General features: G+C 36.7%; 2 protein-coding genes across 2 annotated transcripts; both read right to left on the bottom strand.

Moving 5' to 3' along the window:
- Window positions 1-336: 336 nt before the first annotated feature.
- LOC132554431 (dimethylaniline monooxygenase [N-oxide-forming] 2-like) lies at window positions 337-9,456 on the bottom strand. The gene is made up of 6 exons (XM_060218750.1): window positions 9,348-9,456; window positions 5,849-6,063; window positions 2,914-3,198; window positions 1,895-2,452; window positions 1,334-1,499; window positions 337-621 (listed from the first exon to the last, which is right to left on the bottom strand). Exons 1-6 carry the CDS (start codon window positions 9,454-9,456, stop codon window positions 350-352), a joined length of 1,605 nt encoding a protein of 534 aa, XP_060074733.1. The 3' UTR covers window positions 337-349.
- Window positions 9,457-12,671: 3,215 nt separating this feature from the next.
- On the bottom strand, window positions 12,672-19,070 carry LOC132554435 (uncharacterized). The gene is made up of 6 exons (XM_060218755.1): window positions 18,871-19,070; window positions 17,620-17,730; window positions 15,666-15,744; window positions 15,077-15,232; window positions 14,518-14,624; window positions 12,672-14,255 (listed from the first exon to the last, which is right to left on the bottom strand). Exons 1-6 carry the CDS (start codon window positions 19,006-19,008, stop codon window positions 14,193-14,195), a joined length of 654 nt encoding a protein of 217 aa, XP_060074738.1. The 5' UTR covers window positions 19,009-19,070; the 3' UTR covers window positions 12,672-14,192.
- Between the last annotated feature and the right edge of the window lie 8,674 nt (window positions 19,071-27,744).

Raw genomic sequence — 27,744 nt, 5'->3', positions numbered from 1 at the left:
TTACACAGCTTTAGAAATTTAGAATTTTTGCAATCCTTGTTCCATTTTCAATTCATGACATATTATCAATATTCATATTATGAGATCACAATCAATTTCTGACGAGAGCAGCCATTGGAAAAAGCTCCAGTATATGTACTACACCATTGACATATACCCAAAAATATTACAAGGATGAATGAAGTGGATAACAAGCTGATTATATGATAAAAAGATCTCTGACCACACATGGCCGTGTCATACTATAATCAACACATGCATACACATTGTTATCTTGAACAGGAATCAAATAACATTTGGATAACCTCTTGAAACATTATGAATGATGTTATAAGAGCTAAACTGTATTTCATTTATCTTTTCTGAGAAAAGTTCTATAAAAGTAACACAGTCCTATAAAGATTACTGTAAGTTTCACAAAAAAAGTAACATTTGAGTCGTGTCGTGTTTTGGTCGTCAACGGCCTGGTTTTCAAAGGGGCAAGAGTTCTGTCCCACTGGTTCATTATGGCGTCCCTGGCTCCTGACCATCTTCCTCGCCCCATTAGTCGGTATTGGTAGGGAGTACAGGGTCCAAATAAACACGTCCAAGCCAACTGCGGATCTGTTAGGAACAATTTCGCTGTAACAGATAATACAGAACTGGTTTGATATCAAGAGTGTAGTACTGTTACTGGACTACATACAGAACAATAAAAATCATATCAGACTAACATGGCAGTGTTGTCCATGAAGCAGAAGGCACTTACTCTTCTGGAACACCTGGACTTTTACTCCTTGTACTTTTTCCCCTTGTTCATATTTTCCCCAGTTTTACTGAATTAGAGTTTGGATAATGATTATGTTGATATAATATTTTCATGCTGTTTATCTCCTGCTGCGATCAGCATCAACTTAACAAATGATAAAATAGTACAGGACTGTGTTTAAGGCTTACATACAGTGTATAACATTATATTGTTGTTAACAAAATCTCCTCTGAATTTTAATGAGCCGATTCAGAAATGATGATATTTCAGTGCCTTTAATAACCCGATTCAGAAATAGAAATAATATTTCAGTGCCTTTAATGACCCGATTCAGAAATAGAAATAATATTTCAGTACCTTTAATGACCCGATTCAGAAATAGAAATAATATTTCAGTGCCTTCAATGACCCGATTCAGAAATAGAAATAATATTTCAGTACCTTTAATGACCCGATTCAGAAATATAAATAATATTTCAGTACCTTTAATGACCCGATTCAGAAATAGAAATATGTTCAAATGCCTTTGTTGACATACCAACTGATGCATACATGATGCACAAGGAGAGTAAATGGAATACATACCTAATGATGGTTTACAACCGAACAATGTGGCCAACTCGTCCATGTAAATCATGTAGTCTACACTGAAGAAATGTCCCTTAGAATCATTAAACACCTTTTTATTTCTACTCCGAATTCTCTCCACCTCAGCCTGTTGTAACTTTACATCGGGCAACGTCACCTTTCCCTGAATTATAAATAATTTTTTTCAGTTTCAATAAATGATATTCGTTTTTACAAAATAAGTTTATATATATATATATATATTTGTATCGATCATGTTTTTAGATTTCGTTATGTTCATGTTTCAGTAAATAAAATAACAAAAATCTGCTTTCAACTGCCAACAGACCGTCGCTGACGAAAATGAGAAGAACAATACAGAAGTACAATACAGTTTAGATTATTTTCGGTGTGCTGTATCAAATCGCAATTTGTATTGAAAGGTGTTATTCAATTTGCTTGTCATTTATACAATTCTTGCAAGTGACAAATATAAGACTGTGTCATAGTAGTGTGACTAAAGCAGAGTACATTTCTCATTTGTAAGTGTTGGAAGGCCCTAGACAAACCGAGACTTACTTTGAACACGGCCAATGCAAGTCTAGCCTGCATCTCTGCTATTGGTGGCTGTGGCCCTGCTGCTTGTATCAAGCCAATCACACAGATTGTTGGCCGAGAAGATACCAGCGGGAACATGAACTTATAAAGTTTATTGCGGTCTTTACTTAGTCCAGGGATGGGCGTGTGTAGAAACGGAAAGTCAAATGTATATCCTGTGGCAAAAAGTATAGTGTCGACATTGCTTTCAACTGTTCCGTCCTCAAACTCCACGCTGGTTTGGTGGAGACGTTTTACACCTGATTTGATGACGATGCTTCCACATGCTATGCGACAAGGCAGTTCATCGTTGATAAGGATGCCATTTGCAAATGGTCCTCCACTCTCCGGCTCCAGGCAGTAAGCCTTGTGATTCACGGCTTGGTTTATTTTTTTCAAATATATTGCTTCAACTAGAGATCTTGGAAGATATCCAACAACTCCCCGCATAAACCTCGTCAAATGGACCATGTCCATTGGCATTCCAGCTTCCGATATCCGACTGAATATGTAGCGTCCATTACGCGTACTCAGATAGACCTGTTTAATAAGGAAAAGTTGGTTCACTATGAGAGCAAAATATACTTATCAAACATAAACAAATATCTTTATGCTGTCTTACATACATTTTAGAAATATATGCAGATTTGGAATATTGTGTTGTGAAAATAATAAATAAAAAAATATGTGTTTGTGAAAATGAGAGAGGTTTGAACAAGCATGCTTCCAGAAGGCTACTTACTACACCTATTCATATTTCCGAAAAATCCATCCAGGCCAATATATTTCAATCATGGATATATTAATGAAGTGATAATAGGTTATAAGATACTGTTTATAACAAATAAATATTTGTATAATAACAAGATGCTATTGCAATTGTAAAATGAAATTGATATTTCAGACTTGAAATTTTTATTTCCAGTCGATTATTTCGGATATAATAAACAAAGCACGCATGCCACCATTCAGTTTTTTACTTTTCCTCAAACACAAATTACCTGGGAAGCCACGTGACTCAGTTCCACAGCTGCATCCCCACCAGAGTTACCAATACCAACAACGACAACCTTCTTGTTCTCGAATCCATGGAAATTTCTGTACTCATGCGAATGCATGATCTCCCCTTGGAATTCGTCCTCACCAGGTAAGTTGGGTACAAATTTGTTTGCGTAATGACCACAGCAAACCATCACGTAATCAAACGTCTCAGTTGTCAGTTTTCCTGTTTTACAATCCTTGGTCTGCACTGACCACTTGGTGTCCACTGATTTCACTGATACAACCTTTTGATAATGGTAGAGATATCTTAGCACATGAAACCAGTATCTGAGCTCCATTAGTTATATCAACAGCTGTTACCTATTAAGGTATTAAGGCAAACTGTGGGAAAAGTTACAAAGGATGACTACAATAAATTGATCATACCAGGGACACAGCAAACCTTATATATATATTTAAGGACAATATATATACTATACTTCCTCTATTGTACATTGTAAAATTGAATAACAGCTGTATACTCTTAACCTGTATCATATGTAATACCTGTAGAATCTTAACCTGTATCATATGTAATACCTGTAGAATCTTAACCTGTATCATATGTAACACCTGTAGAATCTTAACCTGTATCATATGTAACACCTGTATGATCTTAACCTGTATCATATGTAACATCTGTAGGATCTTAACCTGTATCATATGTAATACCTGTAGAATCTTAACCTGTATCATATGTAACATCTGTAGGATCTTAACCTGTATCATATGTAATACCTGTAGAATCTTAACCTGTATCATATGTAACATCTGTAGAATCTTAACCTGTATTATATGTAACACCTGTAGGATCGTGACACCTGTATCATATGTAACATCTGTAGGATCCTAACCTGTATTATATGTAACACCTGTAGGATTGTGACACCTGTATCATATGTAACATCTGTAGGATCTTAACCTGTATCATATGTAACACCTGTAGAATCTTAACCTGTATTATATGTAACACCTGTAGGATCGTGACACCTGTATCATATGTAACATCTGTAGGATCTTAACCTGTCTCATATGTAACACCTGTAGAATCTTAACCTGTATTATATGTAACACCTGTAGGATCGTGACACCTGTATCATATGTAACATCTGTAGGATCTTAACCTGTATTATATGTAACACCTGTATACTCTTAACCTGTATCATATGTAACACCTGTGAATCTTAACCTGTATTATATGTAACACCTGTAGGATCGTGACACCTGTATCATATGTAACATCTGTAGGATCTTAACCTGTCTCATATGTAACACCTGTAGAATCTTAACCTGTATTATATGTAACACCTGTAGGATCGTGACACCTGTATCATATGTAACATCTGTAGGATCGTGACACCTGTATCATATGTAACATCTGTAGGATCTTAACCTGTCTCATATGTAACACCTGTAGAATCTTAACCTGTATTATATGTAACACCTGTAGGATCGTGACACCTGTATCATATGTAACATCTGTAGGATCTTAACCTGTATTATATGTAACACCTGTAGGATCGAGACACCTGTATCATATGTAACATCTGTAGGATCTTAACCTGTATCATATGTAACACCTGTAGAATCTTAACCTGTATCATATGTAACACCTGTATGATCTTAACCTGTATCATATGTAACATCTGTAGGATCTTAACCTGTATCATATGTAACACCTGTAGAATCTTAACCTGTATTATATGTAACACCTGTAGGATCGTGACACCTGTATCATATGTAACATCTGTAGGATCTTAACCTGTCTCATATGTAACACCTGTAGAATCTTAACCTGTATTATATGTAACACCTGTAGGATCGTGACACCTGTATCATATGTAACATCTGTAGGATCTTAACCTGTATTATATGTAACACCTGTAGAATCTTAACCTGTATCATATGTAACACCTGTGAATCTTAACCTGTATTATATGTAACACCTGTAGAATCTTAACCTGTATCATATGTAACACCTGTAGAATTTTAACCTGTATCATATGTAACACCTGTGAATCTTAACCTGTATCATATGTAACACCTGTAGAATCTTAACCTGTATCATATGTAACACCTGTGAATCTTAACCTGTATCATATGTAACACCTGTAGAATCTTAACCTGTATCATATGTAACACCTGTAGAATCTTAACCTGTATCATATGTAACACCTGTAGAATCTTAACCTGTATCATATGTAACACCTGTAGAATCTTAACCTGTATCATATGTAACATCTGTAGAATCTTAACCTGTATCATATGTAACACCTGTAGAATCTTAACCTGTATCATATGTAACATCTGTAGGATCTTAACCTGTATCATATGTAACACTTCTCTTATCTTCATCTTTATCATATGGAACAGCTAGGGACCAAGGGAAATCTACATTTGAAATTTGAGAAAGATCTTTGAAGTAGTGATAATAAACTTCATTGAAATATTCCAAGATGGCCACCTGTTAGCCATTTTGTTTTTCTGATCAGACCCAGAGTAAAACAGGCGCACTTCAGGACCAAGAGAAACTTACATATGAAATATGAGAAAGATTCATGCAGTACCTCTGAAGAAATTGCGATGTGCATTGCGAGTGTTTAGGATGATAACGCTAGTAGAAATTGTTTCATGATGTCAGTCTTACTAACATATCATCGCAAAATGAACAAATTCAATTTGCAAGGTCAGAGGACACTGTAATAAAACATTAACCTAAACGACACATTATGTAATAAAACAGCTTATATGGCCTGATATTTAGTGTATGCAATGATGCTGTTTACCTGTGTTACATATAACCATGTACCTAAAAAGTTTATGGTAAATAACAGCTTCCATATATCGTGCATACATATACCTTGAAAGGCTAATCTTTGTGTCAAACATAATTACCTCTTTGTTGAAGTTAATGTATGGAAGCAAACCAAATTTGTCAGCGTACATTTGGAAGTACTTCAGCATCTGTCGGTTGTGAGGATACATCGGGGTGTCTTTAGGAGGAGGGAAATCACTATAAGCCGTCATCTCCTTGCTGGTGTTGGTGATTGTGGATTTCATGACACTGCCCTGACCCACTCGGACATCTGGCTTGTAATTCCACAGTCCACCTATAGTACATGTAATATGGATTCTGACAATGTCGGCTTCATTTTTTTGCTTTAATAGGAAACATGCAGTACAAAACTTTCTTCTCACTACAAACAAGCCACTACATCACACCTACCACACTCCAGTACATCACACCTACCACACTCAGTACATCACACCTACCACACTCCAGTACATCACACCTACCACACTCAGTACATCACACCTACCACACTCGGTACATCACACCTACCACACTCAGTACATCACACCTACCACACTCGGTACATCACACCTACCACACTCAGTACATCACACCTACCACACTCCAGTACATCACACCTACCACACTCAGTACATCACACCTACCACACTCAGTACATCACACCTACCACACTCAGTACATCACACCTACCACACTCCAGTACATCACACCTACCACACTCCAGTACATCACACCTACCACACTCCAGTACATCACACCTACCACACTCCAGTACATCACACCTACCACACTCAGTACATCACACCTACCACACTCAGTACATCACACCTACCACACTCCAGTACATCACACCTACCACACTCAGTACATCACACCTACCACACTCAGTACATCACACCTACCACACTCAGTACATCACACCTACCACACTCAGTACATCACACCTACCACACTCAGTACATCACACCTACCACACTCAGTACATCACACCTACCACACTCCAGTACATCACACCTACCACACTCCGGTACATCACACCTACCACACTCAGTACATCACACCTACCACACTCCAGTACATCACACCTACCACACTCCAGTACATCACACCTACCACACTCCAGTACATCACACCAACCACACTCAGTACATCACACCTACCACACTCCAGTACATCACACCTACCACACTCAGTACATCACACCTACCACACTCCAGTACATCACACCTACCACACTCCAGTACATCACACCTACCACACTCCAGTACATCACACCTACCACACTCAGTACATCACACCTACCACACTCCAGTACATCACACCTACCACACTCCAGTACATCACACCTACCACACTCCAGTACATCACACCTACCACACTCCAGTACATCACACCTACCACACTCCAGTACATCACACCTACCACACTCCAGTACATCACACCTACCACACTCCAGTACATCACACCTACCACACTCCAGTACATCACACCTACCACACTCAGTACATCACACCTACCACACTCCAGTACATCACACCTACCACACTCCAGTACATCACACCTACCACACTCGGTACATCACACCTACCACACTCAGTACATCACACCTACCACACTCCAGTACATCACACCTACCACACTCCAGTACATCACACCTACCACACTCCAGTACATCACACCTACCACACTCCAGTACATCACACCTACCACACTCAGTACATCACACCTACCACACTCCAGTACATCACACCTACCACACTCAGTACATCACACCTACCACACTCCAGTACATCACACCTACCACACTCCAGTACATCACACCTACCACACTCAGTACATCACACCTACCACACTCGGTACATCACACCTACCACACTCCAGTACATCACACCTACCACACTCAGTACATCACACCTACCACACTCCAGTACACCACATCTACCACACTCAGTACATCACACCTACCACATTCCTGTACATCACACCTACCACACTCCAGTACATCACACCTACCACACTCAGTACATCACACCTACCACACTCGGTACATCACACCTACCACACTCAGAACATCACACCTACCACACTCCAGTACATCACACCTACCACACTCAGTACATCACACCTACCACACTCAGTACATCACACCTACCACACTCAGTACATCACACCTACCACACTCCAGTACATCACACCTACCACACTCCAGTACATCACACCTACCACACTCAGTACATCACACCTACCACACTCCAGTACATCACACCTACCACACTCCAGTACATCACACCTACCACACTCCAGTACATCACACCTACCACACTCCAGTACATCACACCTACCACACTCGGTACATCACACCTACCACACTCCAGTACATCACACCTACCACACTCCAGTACATCACACCTACCACACTCCAGTACACACACCTACCACACTCAGTACATCACACCTACCACATTCCTGTACATCACACCTACCACACTCAGTACATCACACCTACCACACTCAGTACATCACACCTACCACACTCCAGTACATCACACCTACCACATTCCTGTACATCACACCTACCACACTCGGTACATCACACCTACCACACTCAGTACATCACACCTACCACACTCAGTACATCACGCCTACCACACTCAGTACATCACGCCTACCACACTCCAGTACATCACATCTACCACATTCCACTAAATCACACCTACCACACTCAGTACATCACACCTACCACACTCCAGTACATCACACCTACCACACTCCAGTACATCACACCTACCACACTCAGTACATCACACCTACCACACTCGGTACATCACACCTACCACACTCCAGTACATCACACCTACCACACTCAGTACATCACACCTACCACACTCCAGTACATCACACCTACCACACTCCAGTACATCACACCTACCACACTCCAGTACATCACACCTACCACACTCAGTACATCACACCTACCACACTCAGTACATCACGCCTACCACACTCAGTACATCACGCCTACCACACTCCAGTACATCACATCTACCACATTCCACTAAATCACACCTACCACACTCAGTACATCACATCTACCACACTCCAGTACATCACACCTACCACACTCAGTACATCACACCTACCACACTCAGTACATCACACCTACCACACTCCAGTACATCACATCTACCACATTCCACTACATCACACCTACCACACTTAATACATCACACCTACCACACTCAGTACATCACACCTACCACACTCAGAACATCACACCTACCACACTCCAGTACATCACACCTACCACACTCCAGTACATCACACCTACCACATTCCTGTACATCACACCTACCACACTCGGTACATCACACCTACCACACTCCACTACATCACATCTACCACACTCAGTACATCACACCTACCACACTCGGTACATCACGCTTGCATTCACTATACAGCAGTTCATAAACCAAAACACGCCACCTTACACATCCCAACTATAACACTATGCATTGTATTAAAACACCTACACCAGAGTCACATGTTTTAGCTTCTCCTGCGGACGTCTACAGTACTTACCTATGGCGTCAGACCTTTCGAAGCAGACAGGTTGGAGTCCTTCATCAATACAACATTTGATGGAGGAGAGGCCACTAGCCCCGGTCCCTATTACGGCTACCCGTTCCATAACACACACGTAGGATGTCCTCAGTCAGCTGTTAAACAGTGTGTAGCTGTCCAGGCATTTATGTATTAGTATTGCAGGGGACTTCAGACTGCGTGTTATATTTGAGAAAACGTGTTATCGCTTAAACCGACATTGTTATCATAGCGATAAAACCACTTTTATGATCTGATTTTTCACCAGTGATAATTAAATGATGCAAACGAACTCTTCAAAATCTAAAATAATGTACATTTTACCTGATACCTTGCTGAACTAAGCGCAGTGACCTTTAACCCTGTCCTACAATTGCAATATCGAAATACATTACTTGTACATGTGTATCGCCGATGAGGTGTTTTCAGTACATTTGACAGCAACTCGTGCCGTGTTGTATAAATATAACACTGGTTCACATGTGTAATAATGAGGTCAGAAATTAGAACGTTCAACCCAGGCAGTAGATACACACGACTAGAATTAAATTTCGAGAATATCAAGATGGTGTTAAGACCTTGATCAGGAGACGATAATCTAATCGGAGAAAAATTTAACTGTGATATTTTGTGGCACACACATTAGTCATCGTTACAACTGCAAGCACAGTTTATACAGGAATCCAATCTCATACTGCATTGTGTCGGAATGTAATGTACAAATGTATACCCCATTTGTATTTATTTTAAAGCAAAAATTGTTGTTTTTTCATGAAAAGGGGAAATGTTTCTCGTTCACGTAAATTAGACGTAACCAGTTAGGTATTGTAAACATCTTTCGGAAACTAATTAATAACGAACGTTACATCCTCCTCTGATATTGAGGGCAAGTACGCATGCTTAAACTAAATGGTATAATTTTTATCAAAAATATTCTCGACCCCTTTTAATTTAGGCATTTTAAAATGTTCCTCCAAAGTAATTGAACATTGTACCAGGGACGTATAATACAGTACTGTATTATACGTCCCTGATTGTACTTATTCACTTCTCTAGTATACGAACACTGTTCGCTACCTCTCTATTACTTGGGACATCTCAGGTAACTTGCACTTCGTTGTGTTGGTGGATTAAGCCCTCATTAGTATGGGCAGGGACGTATATATTAATATATATAATAGTATATCTCGTTAACAACAATATAATGATATATACGTCCCTGGCATGGGGATGGATGTAAGCTTTCAATTTACTTCACTGATTTTGTACAAACTTTTAAACTAGGGGCAATCAGAGACGTATGTGTGATATATACGTCTCTGGGGCAATGTAGGCACATACCTCTTGTTCCGGGATATTTTTTACGAAGGATAACAAACAGAATTGTTGGTTTACTTAGAGTTCGACTTGTATGACAATTTCTCTACACCTTGAAAATACATGCTAGTTTTTCGTTTTCATGGCTGATAAATCAATATACTTGATGCAATATACATTAGTGAACGGTCACCCGTAGTAACATACCTTCAACATGTCAGTGTCAGATATGGGCTTGGCTTAAAGGGTAAACAGAAAAAATATGCTTGCTGAGAAATGTATATGATATACTGATCAATGAGATATCTAACGACATCATATTTTACAATAATAAATAACCCCATTCCGGAATTTAGTTGTTTTTGTTATTAGTTTATACATAAATCCGGATAAGTTGACCGGGACATGATTTAAAATCATAATCCCGATAGAACCTGAACAAAATGGCGTCTACATTACACAGAAGATTTCATCTAATGTTTTATCTTTTAACAAGGATGTAATTTTATTTGCATAAGTACACTGCAGATGCAACTATGTTTGTCTAAGTAACCGATGTCACTGATGATAGCAATACAGTGTATATATATAGATCAACCATTTTATTGCCTTTACGTATCTGTATGCATACCAGTGTATAACAATTAACATCGTCATAAAAAGGTAGATATGCATGCACCTTTATTTCGGTATGGCAGGTCTCTTCCATACAGTGTTTTGAATATACAAGAGGTCTAGCTGCCATCACGGTCACCTGAGATAGGCAATCTTGAATATTGTGACACTGAATATAGACAGTGTCAATACATGCATATCATCAAAACTGTCATCCTATATTGATAGTTCTTATAGATTAAAAAAAAATCCTCCCCAAGAAGAAATGTGAGGCTCATTCTGGTAAGTAAAGCATCTTAAGGTGCTTCCATTCACAAAGAGTATTTGATTCTACCATATGTGGGTCTTGAGAAGATTTTTGAAAGTGAAGTCAATTTGACCCCTTTTGGCCCCGCCCATCAGTCCCTGGGGGTCAGTCAGGATCAAAATGGGCATACCATCAAGCCGTCATCCTTCACTTATAATTTAACCAAGTTTTATATATTTTCAATGAAAATTAAACAAATTATGCTGAAAAATCTAGTTTTCCTATATAAACTATAGTAAACCTTACCCCACTCCCCACGGGGAAATGTGAGACCCTGGGGCCATGAAATTCACAATTTTGGTAAAGCACCTTAAAATGCTTCCATTCATTACAAGTATTTGATTCTATCATATCTTGTTATTGAGAAGATGATTTTAAGTCAATTTGACACCTTTTGACCACGCCTCTGAAGGGGTTGGGGACTGTATAATTCACAATTTTGGTTCATCTCAGGCCAGGGAATGTTTATGCAAAATTTCATTGAAATTGGATAAGGGGTTTTTGAGAAGAAGTCAAAAGTGTTAAAATTGTTTATGGATGCACAATGCCGGATGAAGGGTATACAGGTGACCTAAAAAGCTAACGAACAAAGACATTTCACATTGAAAAAGTGCCAGCATTCAATCTCATCCTGAAGACCTAACATTAGTGTTATGGAACTGAATATAATCCTAATACTAAAGCACTGCTGAAAACATTGTTTGTGTTCATCTACTACTGAAGCATTGCTCAAAACCTTGTTTTTGTTAATCTACTATTGAAGCATTCCTGAAAAAAATGATATTATCAATACATGCCCTGTTACTTTGTTACTTCATGTCCTCTGCTATTTGCCAGAACTATCATTTGTCTTTACACTTGTCAACTCCCAAAAACTTGTCATTACTTCACTTCGAACTTGGGGTCTCAATCTGAGCTTAACCAAGATCCCACTGCTTAAATCGTTTGACAAAGGGTAGTGTAAAGTTCATCTATACCAGTACAAGTATACAGGTCCTCTCAGCAATAGCTAGGCCAGGCATATCACAGAAGATCAGTACAACTACACAACAACAAACACATCATTCATGTATTCAAATTTTATGTAAAAAGTCATTTGATACAAGACTTATGTAAAATGCAATAGTACACAACATTTAAACTACATGTTCAATCTGACTTCAGAATAACTGATTCATTACATGAATATATAACACAATAAGGGTCATTTTTTGTGTATTTCATCCTGGCCAGAATCAAGATAACACCAAGAGGCCTTGCAGCCTCATGCTCATCTGAGCTAAGAAATGTTGAAGAGACAAGCTATAAGTTTAAGTAGGTTTCAAGTGTCACAAAAAGAAAATACCTACCAACTCGATGGTGGCATATGCAGTTTTCATATAAACTACGGTAAATTTTACCCCCTCCCCAGATAGAAATGAAAGAATCTGGAGGCATGAAATTCACTATCTTGGTGAAGTGCAAGTTATGAAATTCACCGTTTTTTGAAAAGTACCTAAAAACCCTCTCATTGATGATGAGCAGTTGATTCTATAATATATGAAAGTTTTTTTTAAAGTTTGAGTAAATTTACCCCTATTGGCCTTGTCCTTTATGCCCCTGGTGGGTAGGGACTACATAATTCATTATTTTATGTTCAGGGAAAGTTCAAAGTTTCTGAAGAATTTTATTGGTTCAGGGTTTTTAGAGAGGACTTTGAAAATGTAAAAAAAAATCACAGATGCACCACGAGGAACAAAACGTTATAGCAATAGATCACCATGAGACTTTGTCAAAGGCGACCAAAAAATAAAGGGTTGGCTTTAACTCAATCCTCCTAAATAACAACAGATTTGTTCAATAAAAACACACCAACTGGAATGAAAAAAAAATCTTAAAAGACAATAAAAATCTTAATATGAAGTAGAAATACATTGTAAACTTTTAACAAAATGTTTTCTGGTTAAATAAACTTGTATTGGATCTGGCTAAATACACTATATTCAACACGCACAAAAAAATAAAACAATGCAAGAAACAAGCAAAATATACAGCAGTATGGTTTCAGATCAAGAGTAATTCAAAGTGAACCTAGTTTTGTGATTATTTCAATACCAGACATAACATGTTTAAATGTTCTTTTATAATTTCACTTTTTATCACATAATTTAGATTTTGAGATTTTTGAACCAGCAATTCAGGACACCTTGTTTTTCCACAAGATCATTAGATGTAATTCTATGGCAACTTTCTACAGTATCTATCTGATTTTACATACTGGCTTCGAATGCCATCAATGATTTCCAGTGTTTAATCAAAATATTTCACAACAGACATTTTAATTTCATGTTAATTTTATTTCAAGCTTTGTGCCTCAAAACCCATCTATATAACTATGGTCTGGTGACAGCAGATCTATAAAGGCATTAATGGCAATCTTGATTGTCTATCTGTTTGATTCAAATACCAAACCAACGGATAAAGATTTCCAACAATTGTCAAAACGGTGTCATGTTTTAAAAGTGACAGTTTAGGTTTAAAAAAGAAAAGTAAATGCTAGTGATGATTGGATGGTGGATTTTCATAGATAACCGCAGCTCTTCTATCTATGCTCCAAGAATGGCATGTTTCCTCAGGGAAACAATTGGGTCCCTCAGTTTTCCAAGAATCTATCAGAATAAAATGACATAATTATAACACTGATGACATCAAGTATGGTACATAGTGGGTATAGATTCAAACTGTTCACTTTACCTACATGTCAGTTTCTGCTAATCCAAACTTAACTAGAGTAATGTTTCAGCAATTCACATGTATTTCAAGAAATTTTTTTGGATAAATGGACTAACAAACTTAATATTTCAGTTCTAACAATATGTTTATATTATATTATTCAAAACAATTTTCCCTAAAGATCAGAGTGATACAAACCATTCTTTGTGCAAGGCTACCCATACAGATGGCTGGGGGTTCAAACACTGACTCGTCTCTGATTCCAACTGTCAAGTTTGTATACCCAATAGTTTCAAGGAAGTTCACTGAAATGACATCAAAATATTTTGGGTATTATCCCAAAGGAAACAAATGGTTTCAGTCTTGCACACATGGTCCCAAACACAGAGGCGCATACAAATCCATACAAAACCAAGTACACAGTATGACAAATGCTGACACAACTGTATGCAAACACACAGGTGCACTTTAAACATACTGAAAAATCATTATGGCACAAAACTCAAACAAACTTTAAAGTCACGAATGCAAGAACATGGAGACGATATCAAAGTTATAAAAGCTAATACCAGAGGGAACTTAGCACACAACAAATTCTTATTTATTCTATCCAATTTGGATTTTCTCTTTTAAATCTTTCCACTTCTTTCTTCTAGTAAAGAACCTATTTGCTATATTTGAGATGAATGAATAATGTGGTAACCTATGTGTGTTAAAGGATTAAAACGACTCTCTACGTTTTGATGATAATACTTACTTCCATTGACCTGTCCAGACAACACCTCACCTACAGGGACACAGTTGCCAGTTACACTGATGCTCGCTTTTATTCCTGCATAGTCCACCTGATAACTCTTCAACTCCATAATGTTTTCTCCAACTCCGATAGTGTACACATATGGTTTGATTTCACCTATACATAAACAACATACCAGTGTACATGTATAAAGCTTACTTGTCAATAGACAAGAGGCTTACTGAGCCAGCATTTCTGACCTGTTTCTAAATGACACATTATATTGTATATGCAAACACATTTCACGACTGTGACCTGCTAAAAATGGCAAGGGCATCTTTGTTCGACACCTGGTTTTTTTTTCAAAATGATGGTCATTTACATTTTTTCAAAATCTATGACTGAATGGATTGCAACTAAAGGCACTGATGATATTTTTATATATTTTGTTGTTGTCTACCCCTGTGATCTTTGTAGTCCTTTATCCCGGTATGTTATGATCCAAATATCAGTAAATGTAACTACTTAGGATGTTATGTGAAACATGATATTACATCAGTACCTGGGATACAAAATTTTACGTGAAACTCGATTTCTTGCCAGTAATTACCTGGAATACAAGATTCCCTGAAGGGGTCCTTCAATATTGCAATTTCACATTTCCCCTTTGAAATGATGTACTGCCTTTCCTGAAAAGATAATGAAAATGTGAATAATAATTTGTCATAATCTTTCAAATGAAGTAAACAACCGCTAAGTGAAAACATTTATGAGCTTCACATACATGACAAATTCAGGCAAACTAGGGTATATTCAAAAGTTTTACAAAGAGCTGTTACATAGTTGCCCAGGTGGAGCATTTCCATATATAATCAATAAAAACACTTGGCTTTAAGTAAGGGACTAATTTCAGTGTGACAATTTTAATCAAAATTGATTTTTCCTTTTGTAACAAGAGTTCCTCGGAACTGTATGTGTCGCCTGCATAATGTGTCATGGTCACCCAGAAATTGAACTGGATGTGCAAAGATCAACCATAACGTTGTTATACCAAATTTCATTTCTATAACTTGAAGCATAAAGGGAAAACTGCACAAAGCAATATTCCTGAGAAATTTTCCAAGTTCAAAGGGGCATAACTCAGCCAAGAAGGGTCACAGACAGCCGAGAATCAAACTTAAACTGTACCCTTGCAACAAAAAGCCATATGCCAAATTTCATTTTGATAACTGAAGGCATTACTGAAAAAAAGTCTTGAAAACTTTCGTATGGACAACGACAAATGCAGAAAGAAGGAATGCTTCTGTAATGGTTAACAGGTAGGCAGCTGCATTTTAGCCATTCTGTTATTTCTCCGTTAATGCAAGAACTGAACCAAACTCGGCATGGTGATGAGCGACCTAGGTTTGACAGACCTTGAGGGACCACAGACTGAGAAGATAGATTTGTGTGTAGACAGGCCAGGAGAGCTCCATTCACCACTATCAATAGGTTTAGAGGGCAGTGGACATCAATTTTCTCTTCAGTGACTTCGCTCTCACATAACAATAAAATGCACAAACAAGCAAGAATGCAGTGAGCATCATCAGACATGAAATATTTGGTTTTGGCAAAGAGTCCATTGGTCTGATCGATGAAAGCCAAATTTTAATAAGTCTGACAGGTCTTGTATGGAGACCAAGAAATAATGCATGCCATCTGTATCATATTCTGGGCACAACAGCTTTTTGTGGTGGTGATGTTATTGTTTGGAGATGCTTTTCATTAAACTGTAACTTTTGCTTGAATTCCTAGATGAAACTTTAAACAGTAGAATTACCTCATTTACATTCATCAACCTTTAGCTTTTCCATGTATCAATGCCCATCCATTGGCAGACTACCCTATCCTAATGGATGACAATGCCAAACCACACAGAACATGCCTAGTGCAAGACTATCTTTAACAGGAAGTGAAACTGATGATCTCATGACCTGCAATGTCATCAGACATGAACCCAATTGAGCGTGTGTGGGACTATCTAGGACAAAAAGTCAACACATCAGATCCAAAATGCTGAACAAATGGAGAATTACAAGCTGCGATGATTCAGAAGTGGTTGAGGTTTTCTCAGAACAAGCTTTGGTGTTTGGTCAATGGAATGAGATGATGGGCATAAGAATTGTACAAGAAACATGTTGGTTATACCTGTTTTGATATTTTCATACCAAATAGAACTCATTATTAATCTTCTTGATCAAGTAACACATTTTGATGAATTAGAGACCTAAACAGGATACAGTTAAACTTGGCCTACTTCTTGACATTTTGGGAGTGGTTTTTTTTTTTAGCAAGTCTTTTTTAAATATGCACAATTCCATTTCTTTTAATTTCTTTTCCTGTCGACTGTTTCGTTAGATGCCTAAACATTCCTATATATCTTTTTGAGTTTTCTTTGAATACTTTCTTAAATACAGAGAACAAAACATTAAAAATTACAAAAATACTGTGCACTACAAAAGGAATTAATTTTAGATCATATGATATTTCAGCAATGTCGGATGCAAATAGTAAAGATCACATACCCTGGCGAAGTCCAAGATGATTTTCCCACCATAATGTTTCTCACCATAGTAAACCTTGTAATCAGCAGCAAACCTTTGGCTGATAGCATCATAAGCTACTAAAACTGTGCCCTGTTTGAATGAAACCAAAGACCATGAAATTAAAGTAAAACAAACCCCACATCAGTAAAATACATAACTGCCATCTAGAAAAAAATCATCCTATAGATGTAGACTTCATCTTTAATGTCTTTTACAGTGATAGTATATGATATATGTGTGAAATATTTGTTTGATCTGATTTTTTACTCCTAATGCCAACTTAGTTGTTAATTAAGAACTGATGTGGATATTGGTATTGATAGAGGAATGCTTGAACATTTTGACATCATAAGTATCTTTTTACAAACCAGTTTCTTGTTGAATTTGTTATTAGACCGAATTGGTAGTATACACATGGTAATAACTACTTAATTATCTGTAAAATGACTTCGGGATCTCTGTAATCAGACGATTACCCCATTTTGATCCATGCGGTCGTGAGATGGGGATGGGGAGTGAAAATTGGGAAAGTTGGCAGGTATGTTTATTGGACCTGCCTCTCCCGCCCAAGGGGCTGACATCCAACATTTATGCCAATATGTTCCCCCTTCCACCATAGATGCTTGTTGACTGGTGACTGTATGCCACCGGGTCAGGTGAGCTAAAAATTATAAATGTTGTCATAGCAGCCAATACATTTAAATGTAAGCATTTGGTATACATTACAATGTAAGCAATATTTGATCACAAGTATTAGAGGTCATTATTTATTTAATGTCTCAACAATGATTCTAACCATGGACCTCTGGCCTTCTAGCTACATATCTTTAAATGCTGAGCTAAAGATACCTCTAGATGAACAGTACATGCAGCAAGTATTTGCCAGGGTTATTCTTGTTGCTGTCATTTAAGAGGGAAATAATGACAAGGAAACATTTAGAAATAGACAACACAAAGGGTGAATATTTGGAGCGATCTGCTCTTCAAATCGAGGTGCTGTACTAGAAGTATATACAGCATGATATATTGGCCTACATAGAATCACTGATAATGAGTTTGATGCCCATGATCTCCCTGAATTATACATAAGAACATAAATGAACCTAAAAGGCAGTAAATGAGAGGTCTGATTTTGATTCGAACGAGTTAAAACAACAATGAAAACTATCATGTAGGCCTAACTATCATTTACATCATGGTCGCGAATCAAATTACTAACGTGCTTTTTACCTCTTCTAAATTATCCCTTCCATGTTCGTCAATCCCTGTGACAATTCCCTCCAGCGCTTCCCACTGCTTAGGGACACAGCAGCTGTCGCACAAAACGACGAAAAGGCAGACGGCCAGGAGACTACAGACAACGTTCATGGCGGTGATCGGTGGTCCAGGCTAACTTAGGTAACACAGACTGACTCACCTGAAGTCACTGTCATATGACTAGTTTACTTTTATTTAAGCGGATGCAGTGGTGCGCCTAATTTCATTTTTGAAAACAAGGAATAAACTGTCAGCATAATATCTGTAAAAAAGAAACAATAACAAAGGTTATTTGGATTCAGTGGCACTCTTAAATCTTATTTTTACATGTGTGTAATAACAGAGACCCGTTTCACGGTAAGAGGTCGTTGTGCATATCTTACATGCCGGTGAAATCGTGCTGCTACGCTAAACGAACGTGCACAAGAACTAGTACTATTCGGAACACCTCGCCTCGTTAAAGTAAATCTTATACCTCCCGGACCATTGCATACTGCCGAGGAATGGCCGTATTTTTAAAAATGCACTTGCATTGCATGCTTAATGCGTTACCAAACCTGCTTACGTCACGCCTCTTCTGGCTTTCGGTCTCTACAACTATTGTTCTGTTGCGTCGGCGCGAGCAGGTGTACGTATTTACTGTTGTCAAATAGAAACTGGGTAGGTTGACTCGGAGACATTTATATATATTGTTATATACGTCTCTGGTTGACTGTTGGATTTCGCGTCGGTGCATTACAACGAAAATAATTATGAACTTTGTCCCGAGTTTCATTTCCTCGCCACACCGACATGTAAATTAACAAAGAAGTTGTATTATCTTACAACAAATTAAACCGAATATTGAAAATTATATACATGAACAATGAATTACCTTTAATCTGCATTCATGAGCAATGTGAATGCCAACTGTGAAATTTAATTTGAAGATTTATCATTTATCTATGAGGGATACATATAACGATGGTTGTCAGAAAAATATATAGGGGGAACGAGGTTTATATTTAACAATATATAGCAATAACGGACATCAAGAGATAAAGACAGTAATGATATAATAATTTACCCATTGGTTTTGCCCCATCAAAGAGCTTAAGTGACAGAGCTTTAATTTGGAAATATTAAAAATATCAAACCTATAGGCATGTATGACATTGGTGGGCTTTCAGATCCAGAGCGTTACAGACCTTATGGGCCTCTTGTTTTTGTACACATTTTATAAAGCCTGATGCTTTCTACTACATGTGACATAATAAATGAAATGATAAGAGTGACTGATTTGTTTCTTCTTGTTTTGTATTCTAATGAGCCAAAGACTGGTTCCTGAAACAATGTTGAGCCAAGACTTGTATGCATTGTAATTGTTATCAGTAAACTGTCAAGGATTCAAGGCTTCCAGGATGATGGATTCGCGCTGACCAGTTGCAATATATATTTAATTGTTATCATTTATCAGAGGGGAACTACATGGTCTTTGGCCTTTTACATAAAGTGTAAAGGGAGGTACGTGTGTGGCACAAAGTATGGGTACTACTGAATTTGACTTCCAAAAAAGATGCAGAACATTTTAAAGTAAAAGAACACACAGTATAGAATTATTATATGCCCCTCTCCATAATATTTCGGAATAAAATACCTCCTACATACTATTCTAATGACTTTCATAAAAGTATCTCCTTCCTAATATTTCAAATAATTGTTCTCTAGATACTATTCTGATAACCGTCATGGATGTATCCCCCTCCTAGTATAGGGGGAATACATTTCTGACGGACAAAAAATATTCCCGAATACTTTAGGATGGGGGATACAAATATGATATGGGTGTCCATGCTATACGGTATTATTTTGATATTGTGATATCTCATCTGTGACGTATGATAGGCTGTCCCCGATATTATGTGTTATTTTGATATTGTTAAGATATCATCTGTGACGTATGATAGGGCGTCCGTGATATTATGTGTTATTTTGATATTGTTAGATATCATCTGTGACGTGTGGTAGGGCGTCCATGATACTATTGTGTTGTTTTGATACTGTTAGCTATCATGTGGGACGTATGATAGGGCGTTCCCGATATCATTGTTATTTTGATTTAATATTGTTAAATATATCATTGTCAGTTCAATTTTGAACCTCACCTGATTTAACTTTATAGAAATGATCGAACCTCTTTATGTAAATTTAGAACCCCAAATCAAAAACTTTCCGTAGGGACATGAAGATGGAATAAAGTTCTATATAATTAGTATTACACAAATGTACCATTGTATCTTGTATATTCCATTATTAATGCTGTACATCTTCTGTTTTTACGACCTCTAGTTACACACGTTTACGTGTTGCACGAAGTTGCTTGAGTGAAGGAATAAAATCTTGAGCCAACACTAATGATTCACCTATTTGAAGTAACCATTATATTATAAGTACACTCAGTACAAACAAATTAAAAAGAGATCGACGGATTGTAGCAGATTAATACATCACTCTGGGTAATAAGTTACCTATTTCAATTTTAATCGAAAGAAAGTCCCATGCCAAATGTCATAGTTTCAAAGAGTTTAAGTGATCTGAACCGCTGGTGTTTTAAAGTAACCTTTATCTACATCAAACTTTCTGAAATATGTATATTTATACACAACAGTATTCAACTCTATATTTTCTTCTGTGACACGTGTATCATGAATGCCACAAAGCGCGATTCGTGTTCAGAGACTTGAAAATCACGTGCACCGCGCGTTGTGACGTTAGCTTAGACACCCTGTATGCTAATCCTACCACATTATATATGCATACACAAAACTGTTCAAATAGAAGAATTGAACCACCAAAATACGTAATTTGAACAAGTGACATACATGTAAACATACATTTCATTTATTAATTTTAAGTTTCGTTTAAGCCATAAAAGCAAATTTGGTGGTTTAAACCAGAATTATTGACGCACTTTATTTGGTAATTATTTTACAACTGTGTGAATGCGCGACACTGGTAAGCGTATGAAATTTAGTCACATGATCACATTGACGAATGAAAATCGTAATAAAAAAGCGTTTTTGCGGGAGAGTGTGCACTGTCATTCGGCTGATAAAGACTGACCGTGTCAGAGTTGTAAGTAAATGCTCTACTGCTTTATATCAGATGCTAAGTAAAACTATAGGTATTTAGTCTCGTGTACATGTACCGACTGTTTATTGTTGTTAATGCTGATATGTTACCTTTTTATTGAAAAAATAAGTTGAACTAAAGTTAATTATACTTTGGAGTATTTGGTTACAGACAGATTCATACAGATATTCAGATAAAAGTCAGATACTGAGATAAATATCATAGGATTTATAACTCAATGCCATAAAAGAGTTAATAGAAAGTTGAAAAATCAATTTCATATATTTTTTTTTTTGAAAAAAAAAAATTTTTTTTACCCCCTCCCCCTCCCCCCGCCCCCCGTTTTGTACATGAATCTTGACTCTTGACGAGTGGAGACAAACTCCGAGATAAAATTGTTTTTTTTTTTCAATAAATGGTAATAAGTGTAGAGGGGTTCAATGTGAATTCAGAAGGCAATGGAGCGAACGGAGAAAGTAAGCCATGGTACTGAATGTGACGGACATTAGTAATGATGATTTCTAAAGTGACCACTGTAAGCTTATACTATCGGCATTGTTTAATCAAATGATCATCTATAAATATCCATGATTATTAATGTTCACCTAAATAAAATATTTCTCTCTTTCTCCTACCCCCCTCTCTCTCTTGGTATATATCCAAATATTTATCTTGATTATATAAAATTTCAAAATTTCTATAGGGCAAAGGCTTCATGTTAATTTGAAAACTTGTGCCCGATCCTATTTTGTACATTGATCCTAATGAAATATGTTTATATCAAATGTGAATACATACACTACTTCATGACACATATCAGGGCTCCAAGTACACCTGAAGTACAGGTCACCCAATGGACCAACTGAAGTTTTTACTCGCCATTTGAAATTTTTGGTCGCCATCAAACAAATGTTTGGTTGCCATTTATTGAAACTCAAGTTTTACTTTATTTATTTGTAACATCAGTTGTTGTTTTATTGATAAAAAATACAAAAAGTCATTTTCAACATGTTTATCCTAATGCTTTATTACTCATTTTCGCACTCAAATTCTAGGGGCCACCTCTTATGTACTTTTCTGGGGCTTACAAACCATCTTGAAATGTATGCATTTGGTTTAAACTGAGATATTTCAGGTCCTTCTTCACTAATACGAATTAAAGTCTCAACAGTTGTTGGATCCAAGCAGCTCCTGACATCAGATTTAATTCTATTGGCAGTAGAAATCGTTCGTTCACATTGTGCACTTGATACTGGTATGACAAGGAGTATTTTCACAAGGTGTTCTAAATAAAAAGAAATGAATATAAATTAAAATTAACATCTTGTGTTTATATTTTCAGTCATAATATTAAAATTAGTGTGACTGAGATTTTACCTCAAAATCATCTTCATATGGCTCTTTGGTAAGAATTGTCTCCCACAACCCTGTAAAGGATTTGTCCATGAACTCGTTTGCAACGAGTGTATTCAGTATACCCCACTCTACAGGTATTGATTCACAGTTACACCCATTTCTGAAATGAACAGTTGAATAATAAGCTAGAATATGTTGTGATATCATAATTATACAAAATAGTCAATCATGCATTATCATTTTCAAGTTGAATATTACATTGATATATCATAGCCATTCGTCATCAACACATACAATATTTAAACTACATGCAGAAGGTGGGCCAGGGGATGGGCATGGGAATGTTAAATAATAACAAAACTATTCAAACATGCAAACAATAAAAACAATTAGTTGAATGCTTAACTCAGTTATGAAATACCTCTCCAATACTTGTCTAAACCAATCTACTAAATACAGTAGCTTATTTTCACCAAAGTCGACAAGCTCTAGATTATCATCAGGCCACATTTAATGATTGAAAATAGAAAAGTTTACTGCCTTTGCAGGACCTTGTTCATCATTATCAAAAAGTAGAGAATTATATCTACTCTTCATGCCACCGACAACCACATCTATTGCAGAATGCAACGCTTGCCTAAAGTAAAGTGTCATAGTATCCATGGAAACATCATTCATATCAATATGTTGCATTCCCTGCATTTCAATTCCCTGATACTTAACATCTGCAGTATTTTGGGTTGAAATCATTTCAAAATATTTTGACAAATATCCACCCTGTTTAGGTCTTCCTTGTAAAGCTTCAATGCCCAGAATACATGTTTTAAGGCTATTTATAGCTATGGGCAACATTGTTTTTTTACTTTGAAGTGTAAAACTCAAAGTTGTAATGTAACTGAGAATATCAAGAACAAAGTGGCAATATGCAAGAAATGTTTTTTATTTTCTTGAACACATTCTTTGCTCTGCCTTTGATGTCTGCATTTTTGGAGGTAGAATCTAGGTGTTCCATATGCCCAAGTATGACAGAAAACTGACCTGGATTGGAAACATTATCACCCTCTGCAGGCTTAAGGAGTATCTTTAGAGCTCTTTCTATGTGTGCTGACCAATGGGTTCCCCTAACTCTGGTTGGATTTCTCATGGTTACACCAAGCTCCTCTCCAAGAACTTTCAATTCTCTCCTACTCTTTGGGCTATAGTGGTATGTTTTATACACACGATGAAGTATATCCATTACAGCTGATGCCTCGTCACAATTCTTCAGCATATTCATTAGACAACTCAAGCCTTTAACATAAAAAGATCACATTTATAAGACGCTTCAAACTATGACAATAAATACCATTTAAATAAATTTGTCTATTAAATATTGTTATAAGAATAATTGTATGTACCTGTGTGGAAGGCACCAGATTGGAATTAGCCATGGAACATCATCACTTAACTTCTTCTGTACTCCCCCGGCTTTCCCAAAATTAACAGATGCTCCATCAGCACAAAAACCAACCAAGTGGTTTCTATAAGTAGGGAAATCTGCATCTTGTAGTGTTATGTTGATGGCATCAACTGTGCCTTTATAAAAATATAATAAAATATTATTGTCTAACATAATTTGTCTAATAAATTAAAATATATATATAATGAGAAATTTTTTATTTTCATTAATTTTTTCAATTATTAAGTTTCAGTTACAAATATCTACGTGTATGTTTACCATCTGCATCTGTAGACCACATCAGTCAAGGTAGTGTCATGATCGGGTTCCTTTGGTTATAACAATTTCATCAAGGTCCTGATTCTGGTCACAAACTCCAGAGGAAGGCCTCAGTATAAACTCCTAGGTAGCTTCATCCCGAACACCCTGGACACACAGTCTTGGTTCTCAGAAATATGGCACACTGCCTCTCCAACACACAGTCCTGGTTCTCAGAAACATGGCACACAGCCTCTCGGACACACAGTCCTGGTTCATAGAAACATGGCACACAGCCTCTCGGACACAGTCCTGGTTCTCAGAAACATGGCACACTGCCTCTCAGACACAAAGTGCTGGTTCTCAGAAATATGGCACACTGCCTCTCGGACACACAGTCCTGGTTCTCAGAAACATTACATAAAAGCACCCAGCTTATACATCCAACCCCGTGGCACCCAGCCTATAACATTGGAGAACCTTCCTGGTTCAAGTCCGGGGTTGAAATGACCGCACACACAGGTAGCACTTACCTGTGTTGCATGATTTGGTTACGCCTCAGCGACTCTTGCTTTCTGACTCAGCAATTTTTATCCAGGGACCTCTGGTAACCTACACAGGACAGGTGTACTATACCCTGATCACTGTATAGGACACTGAGCCCCACCACTCTATGGTACTGGATAGCTAACTTACCGAGTACAGCATACTTTTTGACAACCTGGAATATTGTTTTCTTCAATAAATTGCATGATATCGTAAACTAATCTAGTATTTTCCCCAATATATCTACCCGCAATAAATCCAGTTTGATCATCACTGATTAATGTATCTAAAATATTTTTTATTCTACCTGCTATAGATACTGAAGCAATTTTATATACAATATTTAACAATATGGGTCGCCAAGTTTTTAAGTATTGTCTATGCTTATCTCCCTTGTGAATGCATGTAATAAATCCTTGTCTCTGAGTTACAGATAGTAAACCTTTATCATACCCACAATTTATGGACCGAACAATAAAAACACCTAATTGTTTCCAAAAACACTTTAAAAAATTCTACAGTAAAACCATTGGAACCCAGACTTTTATTATTTTTCATATTTGTAATTGCAGCTTCTCCCAAAGTAAGTAACACTTCTAAACTTTCAGATTGAATATTATCTAATTTTGGAACGTCAAATGAGCTTGTAAAATCATTCAAGTCTATGTCTTCGGTATCATAACTGTCGTCATTTAATTTTTCATAAAAAGAGCGTATTTCTAATATTTCGTCCTGATCGGTAATAGTAATATTTGGTTTCTGTATCTTAGGGATGATCTTGGAAGTGAAATTCCTGTTTTCTAAACTCAGAAAAATAACTAGTTGGCTTTTCCCTTCCTTCTTGCCATCTGGCCCAAGACCTTATAATGCCATCTGGCCCAAGACCTTATAATACTCCCATTTAGTTTTTTAAGCCTCAAACTTTCTAGTTCCTTTTTCTTGCTATCTAATTCTTCTAAATCTACATATTCATGTTTCTCTACTTTTTGTATCACTTTTTTCAAATTAAATTCGTGCTTATTTTGTTGTTTCTTTTTATAAGAAGAATAAGAAATGCTTTTGCCCCTAATTTCCATCAGAAGTGTTTCCAGAAAATGTTGATCATCAATCATAAAAGTTAAATCTGCATCTGGAATATTACTTATGTTATTAATGTTGTAAACTGGCAGGCAATATTGTACTTTTACATCCAGAATAAGTAGTTTTACCATATTAAGATATTCTTGATTATGTAAAAGAGATGAATAAAATTTCCAAAGCCCTTTCCCCCTTCTAAATACATTAAATTTTAAAACAATTATAGGAAATGAGTGGTCAGATCTATATCCAGATTCATTAGCTGACTTTTGAATACTAGACAATAAATTTTGTGAGACAAGAAAGAAATTATTATATTATTATGTCAGTTTATTGTTGATTGATCGTTTAATCTCACCTGATGCAATAACTAGTTCAATTTTTTTCAAAATTGAATTCAAAATTTTAGTAAAAATTACTTTGCATAATATTTTTTTCTTAATTAATATAATAATTAAGTAAATGAGGTAATTTATGTAACTTAGTCACAAAAAAGAAAATCTTACTCCCAACAGAGAATGCTTTCACTTTTTATCAGTATTGAACACAGCTAGTTATATAACTACATCGCAAAACTTATATAATTGTAATCGATTATTGTTTATTTCAATTTTTTTAAACAATTTTCCATCATTATTGAGTTTTTTGTTAAATTAATTTATTTATTAAAAATCGTTTTGTAGATTTGTCAAGTGTTTCTAATAAAGTACTGAAACAATATTTTTCAAACTTGGCATGCTATATCCCTATGATATAAAGTTGTGCTTTTCACTTTCTAGCCCACCATCATCAGATGGTGGGTTATTCAAATCGCCCTGCATCCGTGGTCCTTTTGTCCGTCCGTCCGTAAACAATTCTTGTTACTGCTATTTCTGGAAGAGTACTGGATGGATCTTTCTCAAATTTCATATGAAAGTTCCTCTTTGTCCCTAGTTGTGCATTGTACCTTTTTTGGACTGATTCGAATTCGAGATGGCCGCTTGTCGACAACTATACATCATCATGACCAATTCTTACATCATCATCACCATCATCATCATTACATCATACATCATCATCAT

Source organism: Ylistrum balloti, unplaced genomic scaffold (assembly GCF_031769215.1).
Source record: "Ylistrum balloti isolate Yb309-2 unplaced genomic scaffold, AGI_CSIRO_Ybal_v1 Utg370402, whole genome shotgun sequence".
Classification (NCBI taxonomy): Eukaryota; Metazoa; Mollusca; class Bivalvia; order Pectinida; family Pectinidae; genus Ylistrum; species Ylistrum balloti.
This window is presented reverse-complemented; position numbering and strand designations above follow the sequence as displayed.

What these genes read in the sequence shown, in the direction of transcription:
- LOC132554431 (XM_060218750.1), bottom strand. Translation starts at nt 9,456, where the DNA reads ATGGAACGGGTAGCCGTAATAGGGACCGGGGCTAGTGGCCTCTCCTCC. An exon ending in ACATTAACTTCAACAAAGAG is followed by an intron (nt 3,199 to 5,848) that starts GTAATTATGTTT and finishes CATTATCAAAAG; the next exon opens with GTTGTATCAGTGAAATCAGT. An exon ending in TGAGTCACGTGGCTTCCCAG is followed by an intron (nt 2,453 to 2,913) that starts GTAATTTGTGTT and finishes CTTATTAAACAG; the next exon opens with GTCTATCTGAGTACGCGTAA.
- LOC132554435 (XM_060218755.1), bottom strand. Translation starts at nt 19,008, where the DNA reads ATGAACGTTGTCTGTAGTCTCCTGGCCGTCTGCCTTTTCGTCGTTTTG. An exon ending in CAGGGAATCTTGTATTCCAG is followed by an intron (nt 15,233 to 15,665) that starts GTAATTACTGGC and finishes GTTTATGTATAG; the next exon opens with GTGAAATCAAACCATATGTG. An exon ending in GTAGCCTTGCACAAAGAATG is followed by an intron (nt 14,256 to 14,517) that starts GTTTGTATCACT and finishes TTATTCTGATAG; the next exon opens with ATTCTTGGAAAACTGAGGGA.